General features: G+C 41.9%; 1 protein-coding gene across 1 annotated transcript; it reads left to right on the forward strand.

Annotated features, from left to right (window-relative positions):
* Positions 1 to 10,785: 10,785 nt before the first annotated feature.
* Positions 10,786 to 11,670, forward strand: LOC131923603 (UDP-glucuronosyltransferase 1A7-like). Its single transcript, XM_059278725.1, has one exon. It carries the CDS (start codon positions 10,789 to 10,791, stop codon positions 11,668 to 11,670), a length of 882 nt encoding a protein of 293 aa, XP_059134708.1. The 5' UTR covers positions 10,786 to 10,788.
* Positions 11,671 to 11,776: the final 106 nt, after the last annotated feature.

An 11,776-nucleotide genomic window follows, 5' to 3' on the forward strand; every position in this document is an offset into this window, starting at 1 on the left:
TATATCACTGCATACGGAATTTCTTCCTGGGTTGGAGAATTGTTTTGTGCCAATTCACTAATTAGGAAACAAGTCTATATAGGTGCCCTATTCATATGACTGTGTACACCTGTGATGTAATTGCCTATACATTCCAAGCAGCAATCTAATTTTTAATATATAAGTATCCTTTCTATTTGTGTGTGTAGGGCATGGTCATGATATTAGAAAGGCAAGGGGACAAAGAAATGTGTCCTGAGGACGAAAAGCGACAGTAATGATACACATGTCTCATGAAAACAGAAAATGGAAGCATTCAGGGATAGGAAGAGAACATATGGAGTGTAAGACTGAGAATAGAGAGCAGAAAAGACTAAATGTCTGAAAAATGCCATAATGCCACTGAATACTCTGTATGCTAACTTAAAAAGTGATTTAAAGAGACAAAAACTTTCAAGCTACATTATACTATTTTTTAGAAATGTTTAATGACCTTTTTAAGCAATGAAGCAGTCCTCATTATTTGTCCTCTGTACTCTATAGGAGAGCACATGCAGTATTTCGAATTTTTAAAAAAATCATTGATATGATATGAGCATTGCTGAGTTGTTTTAGAGGACCTTGTTCTCAGGGTGTCCTCCATCCCTTCTTTCTCTCCAACTCTTTCTGCCTCTCCTCTTTGGAGTTCACTGAGCTCTGAGGGGAGGAATTTGACAGAGCCGTCTCATTTAGAGCTGTGTGCTCCAAGGTCTCTCTATGTAATGTCTTTCTTTGTGTCTCTGTACTTGTTCCCATCTGTTGCATGAGGCCCCCGGCAAAGCATCTCTGATGATGGTTGACTAAGGCACTGATCCATGAGTATAGAAGAATATCATTATGAGTCATTTAGGTGTTACTTTCCCCTTAAGAACAGGATTATTTGGTTTTACTCTATCTGTCTGGACTTATAGATTCTGGTTCTTGGTCACACAATCAGTGTCAGGTATGGGTTCCATTCATGATGTGGGCCTTAATTCAAATCAAACATCGGGTGGTTACTCCCACAAGGTTTTGTCTCCATTGCCCTGGTGTATTTTTTTGTTTGTTTTGTTTTGTTTTTGAGATGAGATTTCTCTGCATAGCTTTGGAGCCTGACCTGGTATTCACTCTGTAGACTAGACTGGCCTTGAACTCACAGAGATCCAACTGCCTCTGCCTCCCATGTGCTGGGATTAAAGGGGTGCACCACCACCACCTCGCCCTGACCTAGTGTGTTTTGCAGGCAAGACAGATCATAGGTCAAAGGATTTGTAGTTGGGTTGTTGTTTCCTGTTCTCTTCTAGTGGCCTGCAGAGTACGTTTCCATGTTGTAGATACTAGAACATGGAGTGAAGGTTTGATATAGGCACCAGCTCAACCTCTCCATGTTCAATGAGTTGTGTGGGTGTTGTCTTCAGCAATGGTGTCTTGGAAGTTTGTGGAGATCAACCTATTGTCTTGGCAACAGCCTGGGTTGTTTGGGAATTTCCATGGGACCCCTTTGACCAACAACTGAATTGGATTGGCATCCTTCCCAAAAAGGAACCTTAGTTTCATAACAAGATATGGCCAGTAGAGGTTCCCTCTCCCTCATTATTTGGAGACTTCTTTAGGATTGCCTTCATATATTACAGGAAGTATAAACTGCTCTGCACTAGGTTCTGTTCAGGAAGTCTGTTCCTGAGCCAAGGTACTCAAGGCTATTCCCCACTTTCTCTTCTAGAAGTCCAATATATCTCCTTTTATGTTGAAGTCTTTCATTCATTTGGAGTTGAGTTTTGTGCAGGGTGATAGGTATGAATCTATTTGCATTATTCTACATGCAGTCATCCAGTTTAACTAGCACCATTTCTGGATGATACTGTAAATTTTTTTCAGTGTATATTTCTGGCTTATTTATCAAAATCCTGGTGTTTATAGGTGCATGGTTTTATGTCCAGGTCTTCAATTTGATTTCACTGACCAATGTGTCTATTTTTTTAAACCAATACCATATTGTTTTTCTTACAATGGCTTTGTAGTATAATTTGCGATCAAGAATGGTAAGACCTCTTGTAGTTCTATTATTGTTCAGGATTTTTTCAACTATCCTGTTTTGTGTGTGTGTGTGTGTGTGTGTGTGTGTGTGTGTGTGTGTGTGTGTGTTTCCATATGAAGTTGAGAATTTTCCTTTCAAGGTCTGTGAAGAATTGTGTTTTATAATTTTAATGGGGATTCATTGAATCAGGAGATTGCTTTTGGTAGGATGGTCAATTTTACTGTGTTAATCCTACAAATCCCTGAGCATGAGAGATCTTTCCATTTGTTATTTTCTTTAATTTGTTTCTTTGAAGACTTGAAGTTTTTATCATATCATTCTTTCACTTACTTGATTGGAGTTACCCACAAGACATTTTATATTGTTTGAGGCTATTGTAAATGGGGCTATTCCACTGATTTCTTTCTCAGTCTGTTTGTCATTTGTATACAGGAGGACTGCTGATTTTCTGAGTTGATTGTGTATCCAGCTCATTTGCTGGATGTGTTATTCAGCTGTAAGTGTTCCCTGGTGGAATTTTTAGGGTCACTTATATACACTATCATATCATCTGCAAATAAAGACCATTTGACTTCTTCCTTTCCAATTGGTATCCCCTTGATCTCATTCAATTGCCTTATAGCTGTAGCTAAGACTTCAAGTACTATATTGAATAGGTGTTGGAAGAATGGACAATCTGTAAGTCATAAAGATAAGCAAAGTTCTTTTCCTAGCGTTTCGCTTGCCATTAAGTTAGACACGGTCAAAACCAAAAATTAACATTTATTGGTAACTATCATTATTGGTGAAATTATTAAGGCCACTCCATGTAGTTAAAAGGGAGGTTTATTTTGTGCGGTAACTTACAAGTGAAGGGATAGGTAACAGGGTCTGGAAAAAGTGTGGTGCATTCTTGGGGTGTTGTCTGAAGAACTCTGCTCGGTCTAGCTCCAGCGTCCAGGGTCCAGGAACCAAGAACACCCATGCTTCTGGATCTCGGGTCTTCAGCATCCTCTCTCAGCTCCACCTTGTAGGCATGATCATTACCGAAGCCTCAATGGGGGTTGGAACTTCCAGGTCAAAGCTGGAATGGCTACCCACTAAATATCATGGACTTTAGAGTACCTGCTCTAAGACCACGTCTAGAGTATGCAAAGTAATCCATGATATCAATGAGAACTAAACTTTTCTTTCTGAGAGGTAAGGAAGGAATACAATCATTTTGATGCTATCTTTCTTCCTTCCTTCCTTCCTTCCTTCCTTCCTTCCTTCCTTCCTTCCTTTCTTTCTTTCTCTTTTGTTTGTTTTTGTTTTTTGAGACAGGGTTTCTCTGTGTAGCTTTGCACTTTTCCTAGAGCTCACTTGGTAGCCCAGGCTGGCCTCAAAGTCACAGAGATCCACCTGCCTCTGCCTCCCGAGTGCTGGGATTAAAGGTGTGTGCCGCTGCTGCTGCTGCTGCCGCCGCCGCCGCCGCCGCCGCCGCCGCCGCCGCCGCCGCCACCACCACCCGGCTGATGCTAACTTTCTTTATTCCTCCATCTTGAAAATTTCTTCTTACCTCATTTGTCTTTATAAAGTTTTATATATCTGTATATTATTTATATATCTCCCTGGTGAGCAGGCAGAAACATGTAGTGCTCAGGTGCTCCCCATGTTCTGGAGGGATAGTGATGTAGCTAGAGTTTTCCTGCCTGGCCCACAGTCAGGACAAATCTCTCTCATCCACCAGTCCCACAGCCACTCAGACCCAACCAAGTAAACACAGAGACTTATATTGCTTACAAACTGTATGGCCGTGGCAGGCTTCTTGTGAACTGTTCTTACATCTTAAATTAATCCATTTCTATAAATCTATACCTTGCCACGTGGCTCATGGCTTACTGACATCTTCACATGCTGCTTGTCATGGTGGCGGCTAGCAGTGTCTCCCTCCTCCTTCCTGTTCTCTCAAATCTCCTCTCTGTTAGTCTCGCCTGTACTTCCTGCCTGGCCACTGGCCAATCAGTGTTTTATTTATGGACCAGTAAGACCAATTTGATATACAGACCATCCCACAGCACAGTGACCTTAAAATCACCCCAGGACTTAACATAAATAGTTAGTTGGATGAGCCTTTACTCTTGTATCATAAAACTTAGATTAGGAGTTTGTTCATCTAGGAGTCAGATGCCGAGAGAATTTCTGCAGGGAGTTATGTCTTTAATGTTATCAGCCAGAGTTGAGCTACTGGAGAACTGGCTACAAAGCTTCTTAGGCCTATTGGTTCAAACAAAACACCTGGGAATCTGTCCATTTGTGGTTTATTTGCAGGGGCAAATAGTCTACTTTGAATTTTCTCTGAGGTCTTAAATCAGCTAATTGTGTAAAAACCTATCTTTGTACCTGAGAATACTATTTTCCTATGTCAGCCTGAGCTATGAAAAATATCCTGGTATTATTTCTATTCATCAAAATTATACAGCTTAAGAAGAAATCATCTTTAGACAGTCCACAGAATAAGTACCCATTAGGTTGAGATGTAATCATGAGATTAGAGGTACACATTAGATGAAAATGCATGGTGATAGGGAGATTCCACAGCTGTTTTCCATATGAAATCATAGAGAGAAGGAACCAGTTTTCACAGTCAATGGCCCCATAAACCTTGCTTGAAACAGTTTTTTCCCTCAGAGAATTATTTGTCTGGTGGGTTGACATCTGAGTTATTAGTTGTCATATGCTATAATATGCCATGGACAATAGCAGATAACATTACAGTATTTTCACTGATTGTCCTCATATTCTCAGTGATCATTAGTGATATTTACTAGCTTACTAACTTTTATTTTTGTGAACAAGACTGTGCTGACTGTTTTTAAATACCTTTTTGTTCTGTAATCTCACCAGATAGAAGTTGAGTTCTTGGGTCACATACCTGGACACATGTCACCCTCATTCATATCCCACATACTTAGTCACACACACATACACATACACATACACACACACACACACACAGCACCACCACTACCTTCAGTCTCACACACCACACACTAATTCACACACACCATGCTTAGCCAAATACAAACACATATGTGGTCATGCAGGACCTTTTGATAAAGAGCTTGTAAACAGCACAACCACACATCTAAAATAAAAACAACCCTATTATTGTGTTTATGTCCTTCCTATTTTTTCATATGGCAGCCATGTTTCACATACAGTGTGCTGCCAGGGAATAGATGTTATAGGTGGAGTAAACCTGTGTGTTGAGAAGGAAACACTGGTGAGAAGCTGTGTGTATCTAGGCATGTATATGTATGCAGTGTTAGGGCATACCTGGGGACTTTGATGATGGTTATAACACAACACCGAGAAGTTTCCATGGAGATTTCATTACACAGGTTTAATTAAATCATACAGCAATGGGGACTTCATGGAGCTTCCATAGCCACAGGAGCAACTCAGAGTTGGTTTGACTCTGCACCAGCCCTTCCCTACACAAGGTGTCCTTTAGTGAGGGACCCGCTTTTCTGTGACCATCTCTAGCATTAATTCCTTCTCCCTGCCAACTAACTTTCTCTTCTCTCCTTCTCCCCTCCTTAGTCCATGTTATGATGTGCAAACAAGCAAGCACATTACAGAGGCAGAGACTCTTTATGGACAGTTTCTTCATTTTTCTGAATTCTCAAATTCAAGCACATAACTTGATGATTGTGTTTGGAATCTGGCACTGCAATAGAGGGCGTGATCTTCCCAAGACAAAGGTCACAAGCTTTTCTTTCCTGGAAAACACACAACTAGGTAGTCAGCAAAACCATTTCATTAATTATTCTTCTGGATAAATCATTGGCAGTGAGTATAACTTCACCTTTGAATATATGAATACCTGTCTCCATTGAGGTAGCTTTGGTACCTGTACCTTTCCTGCTGTGTTATTAGAGAGGTAGAGCCTGACTGCCTGGATTGCTCTGAGATAGGCTTGTCCTGTCAGCCCCTGCAGGTTATTCCAGCCTCCCTTCCTCTTTCTCTCTCTCTCTCTCTCTCTCTCTCTCTCTCTCTCTCTCTCTCTCTCTCCCTCTGTGTGTGTGTGTGTGTGTGTGTGTGTGTGTGTGTGTGTGTGTGTGTGTGTGTGATGTGTTCTGGCCTCTGGCTTTGTCCAGGCAGGTAGGCTGTTGTTGTTGCCTGTGGATGGGAACCACTGGTTCACCATGAAATATGTTTTGTATGAACTGTACCACAGAGGCCTAGAGTTAGTGGTGATGGTGTCAGAAGTGGAGGGCAATGGGGAAGATTACTGAATATGGTAGTTTTTTAATAAAATGGCCCCCAAAAGGAGCAACAGTATTAGGAGGTGTGACCTTGCTGGAGTAGGTGTGGCTTTGTTGGAGGAAGTGTGTCACTGTGGGACTGGGCTTTGAGGACTCTTATGCTTAAGCCAATCTCAGTGTCTGTTCACATCCTGGTTCCTGCTGATCAATTTGTAGAACTCTCAGGTCCTTCTTCAGCACCATGTCTGCCTGTGTGCTGACATGCCCAGCCATAATGATAATGGACTAACCCTCTGAAACATAAGCCACTCATATTAAATGTTTTCCTTTGTAAGAGTTGCCTTGGTCATGGTATTTCTTCACCAAGAGACTGTATTATATGAGAAACAGTCACTCAGCTTCTCACTCTCTGGAGGGTTTTGACTGAGAGTCAAGGTTGTTGCTGACACTCAGTGGAAAACTCTGGAGGTCATTATGCTTTCTCTATGACACCATCTTTCACTGTGGAGGAGTCTGTTTAGCAAAAGGCAGTTAATATCTTACCCACAACAGAGGGTTCTGTTTTGGTTTTTGTTTTTGTTTTAGGCTTTTGTGGACCCTTTTGTTGTGTGCAACTTAGTTGTTGCCAAATATCTTTTCCTTCCACGTGAGATGTTCAGATGGTCAGCAGAGTGATGTTTTGCTCTAATGTTGAAGGAAGCACTCAGTGGGCCAGTCCCTTTCTCGTGTTCCTAATCTTCTCCACCGCTTCCAGATACTGTGAATGTTAAAGAGAGAGTGGGAATTATTTTAAATTTTTGGTTAAATAGTTATTTTCTCATGGAGATCTTCTCTGAAACTCTCCAACTTCCTGTGACAATGGTCTCCACAGGGACATTTCCATTTGGCTGTCAGGCACTGACTTTACTTTTGATCATGCCAGGCCTGTGATATTCAACATGGTCTTCCCTGGTGAGATCAATGGTCACCAGGGCTAGTCACTTTCCCAAGTGTGTTATCTGTCCCTTACCACAGGAAGGGAAGTTTTTTTGTGTACCTTCTTTGAACATGTCCACTATAGCTCTCCTTATACCTGTGGCCATGCTTTGTTTTCCAGGCATTTCAGGATTCAGATTTTTCTTCTGGTTTTTCTCAAGTGATTTTTGTGTGTGTGTGTGTGTGTGTGTGTGTGTGTGTGTGTGTGTGTGTGTGTGGCAGAGTTACACCTCTGTATACTAGCCTGTAATTCTGGAAGGATTAAATAGTGACAACCTCAAGGAGCTAGAGCTCACATTGACTTCTCTACCTTGATGGGCCTTCGTCTGGTTATTGGATGGTCTGTCTTTCTGTCTAGTGACAACAGTGTCAAAGTAGCTGGCTGGATATTACAGTAACATCTGGTCCAGTGATTCAGAAGTTATCTTCTCTGGTCAGGCAATTTCTCAAATTGTATCTGATACTGAGCAAAGCTGCAGACTAGTCTCTGAGGTTAGAATATCCTGCTCAGAGTCAGATCATCACAGCACCAGATCTTCACAGGATCAGACACTATCTATGTGTTGTGGACTATTGGCTTAATAAGATGTGTTTCATTTGTTTATGCTGTGGAATATTTGTTTAATGATGCAAAGATGCATTGCATTATTTTATGTTGCATTATTTTAACTCTGTGAAGCTGTGTTAATTTGCCTGCCTAAAACAACTGATTGGTCTAATAAAGAACTGAATGGCCAGGAGAGGGATAGTTGGAGCTACCAGGCAGAGAGAATAAATAGGAGGAGAAATCTGGGCTCAGGAGAAGATGGAGGAGCAAGAAAGGGAGGAGAGGAGTACGCCAGAGGCCAGTTACCCAGCCAAACAACCAGCCATGGAATAAGAAAAAAATGAAAGGATATAGAATAGAGAAAGGTAAAAGTCCAGAAGCAAAATGTAGAAGAAGAGAAATGGGTTAATTTAAGTTAAATTAGTAAAGCTGACTACAAACAAACGAAGCTAAGGCTGGAAATTCATAAATAAGAATAAGACTCCATGTATTTATTAGGGAGCCGAGTGGTGGGCACCACCAATAAAACCAACTACATATATGCACAGTGGATTGCCTCTCTTCTGGGGGCAGAATTGTATGGTGGATTTCTGCCTAAACTGTTTGTCTGAATTTCCAATAAATCAAGCCTGGCTCCTTCTCTAAAGTATGCAGAAGTAGAATTTAGCTGTCAGGGTGGAGCTGTTGCACAACCTTTCAAGTTGAGGGGACCCACTGCTTGACTTCCCCAAACAAGCAGGCCTAACTCCTCCAGTTCTGGAACCTGGGAAGGAGGGAGGCTCTGATTCCAGAATGAGTTATTGGCCAACTCTTTTCTAGATTATTATAGCTATTGCATGGTGTTTTTTTTTTTTTTTGGAGGTGGCAGTCTCTTAGTATGAGGATCATGGCCAGTATATTTTTAAATAAATTATTTTTATTTTATGTTATTGGTGTTTTCCCCGAATGTATGTCGTGTGAGGGTGTCAGAAATGCTGGAATTGGATTTACATACAGGTGTGAGCTGCCAGGTAGATACTAGGAATTGAACCTGGGTCCTCTGAAAGAGCAGCCAGTGCTTCCAACCACTGAGCCATCTCATTAGCTCCCATGCCCACTTTTAAAATTTTTTCAGAGTTCTGCTTCTATTTGCCTTCTTAAAAGAACCAAACTTTGCTCATCTGAGGTCCACAGAGTTGGACACCTACATGCCAGCCCATGTTGCTGGGTCATCTTTCATGGATAAATGAAGCCACTATAGGCTTCCTAGACCAAGCATTACTAGCTCCATCATATTTCTGGAATTGGTTGAGTGGACTTCTTCTATTTGGGAGGGCTTAGTAGGGCAACTCAGAAGTTGGGCTTGAAGAAACTTTCCAAGGACTCCAGGTAGTTTTGAACCTCCTCTCCTGATAGAGAAGGCAATCAACTCAGCTTCAGGGATGGTCTGTGGAGTTGGCCTATGTGGCAGCCACACTGAGATACCACTGAGACATGGAGGCTGGTCCCTGTGGTCACTGCCTTTTTGTTTATGTCCTCCCCCAGGTGGAATCATTAAGCCATTACCACTCTACTTCCCAAAGAGGACCTTCTGGGAAGGGTCTTGAAAGCTAGGAAAAATTTACGAGTGTCTCTGGTTTCTCTTTTTCTTGTTAACGTGATCGGCCTGGGACACTCACCCCCATCTGTTGCTGTGCTGTGTGATTTGTGGATGTAGCACGAGAGAGGTAGAGAAATGTCAGGCCTGTTTCTACACAAGAGAAGACCATAAAATTATACCTTTACACCACACAGAGAAATTAGCTTCAAGATGATGTGTGATGGTATAGAAAAGTTAACACCACAAAACTTACAATAGCTGGTTCAATCGTCATAACCCTGCTCTGAGAGTCTCCACAGAGCTCATGTTGTCTGGTGCCTGCAGGTTATGCTGGGACACTGTGCCTACACTGTATGTGGAGAGCAGACTCTGGGCATCACTGTTGTAGACCCAAGTCGAATGGTTCCCATGACTAATGTTTGTCAGAAACAGTAAGTGATTAGTGGATTTTTTACGAACTCACTGGATACACTGTCATGTCCTGACTCATTATTTAATACCAGGACTAGGTCCAACATCAGCCCCTTCCTGGAATTGTGGTGGAAGGTGGAAGTCGTAAGTTCTGATCCCTTTGTTCCTAGGAAAGCAGAGCCCCTGGCCATTGTGGCTGGAGTAACTTAATCTGACCATCATCAAGGAGGAAACAAGCTTTCAGAGGCTCAGCTCTTCATCTTCTGTCTTCTGTCTGGATGTCTGTCTAAAGGCCAGGCTCAGAAAGAAAGTCATCCTGTCTTAGAAAGGGTTCTGAAATAACAGAAACTGATCTAACACACAGAATGTTTCCATTTTGACAGGGACAGAGGCTGTGCAATACTGGTTTACTGGAGTCCTACAGCAGGGCAGAGTCCCAAGGCTCAGTGCCTGTCAGTCAAGACTCCTACATTCTCGGGTCCATTAAATCACTGCAATACACAATTGATTTGACCCTGGCCTGTCCTATGTACCATAATGTGCTCTTTAGAGAGGGTCCAGCTTTTCTGTGACCTCTAGCTTTCTCTATCTACCTCTTCTTGATGACTTTCACTGTCCATCCTTCTTAGCTTTCCTTTTATGAAGGATAAATGAGCATGTGATGAATATAGAGGACCTTTATAGGCAACTTCTTATTTTTTCTGAATTTAATAATCAAAATATATTGTTTGATAACTCTTCAAAACTGGAAGTGCAATAGAGGTCATGATCTTTCTGAAACAAAGTCATAATTTTTTTTTTTTAATCTGGAAGGCACAAAAGTAGTCATTTCAGCCAAAGAAGTTCATTAATTATTGTTCTTTTGAGTAAATCATTAGCACTAAATTTAACCTCACTTGGAAACATACAAATACATGTGTCTGCTGAGAAGTCCACTGTCCTCTACTCAAGCAGTTCTATTAGAGGAGCTGAGATTCTCATCAGCTGGACTGTCCCGGGCTCCACTTCTCCCATGGCTCCTGCAGCTCTCCCAGCCTCCCTTCCTCTCTGTGTGTGTCTGCTGCTGGCCTCTGGCTGTGCCCAGGCAGGCAGACTGCTGGTGGTGCCCATGGATGGGAGCCACTGGTTCACCATGCAGTCGGTTGTGGAGAAACTCATCCACAGGGGGCACGAGGTGGTGACAGTTGTGCCAGAGGTGAGTTGGCAACTGGGAAAATCCCTGAATTTGACAATGAAGACATATTCAACTTCTTATACTCTGGAGGAATTCAATCGTAAGTTCAAGTTTATTTCTGACGCTCAATGGATAACTCCAGAACAACGTATACTTTCTGTAGTAACAGGCTCAGGCAAAGTGTTTTTCGAATTAATATCTTCACACTGTAGGCATTTGTTTAACGACAAGAAGTTAGTGGAGTACTTGAAGCAGAGTTCTTTTGATGCTGTGTTTCTGGATCCTTTTGATGTGTGTGGCTTAACTGTGGCCAAGTATTTGTCACTCCCTTCAGTGGTCTTTTCAAGGTATATCCTTTGCCACCATCTTGAAGTGGGCACACAGTGCCCCAGTCCACTGTCTTATGTTCCGAGATTCTTCTCAAAATTCACAGACACCATGACTTTCATGGAGAGAGTGTCAAACATTGTTTTCTACATGGAAGAGCATGCATTTTGCTACTACTTGTTCAAAACTGCTACAGACATTGCCTCTGAAGTTCTCCAGACCCCAATGACTATGGAAGACCTCTTCAGCCAAGTGTCCGTTTGGTTGTTACGCACAGACTTTGTGTTAGATTTCCCCAGACCTGTGATGCCCAACATGGTCTTCATTGGTGGGATCAACTGCCAACAAAGAAAGCCACTTTTGAAGGTATGTTGTCTCTTCTTTAGCACATGAAGAGAGGCCTGGGTTTAGGCCATTAAAAGAATATTCTTCACCTAGTTGTGATTTACCTTTGATATCACTGCATATATAATATGTAATTTTTTCATGGTTATAGAAT

Source organism: Peromyscus eremicus, chromosome 13 (genome assembly GCF_949786415.1).
Source record: "Peromyscus eremicus chromosome 13, PerEre_H2_v1, whole genome shotgun sequence".
Taxonomy (NCBI): Eukaryota; Metazoa; Chordata; class Mammalia; order Rodentia; family Cricetidae; genus Peromyscus; species Peromyscus eremicus.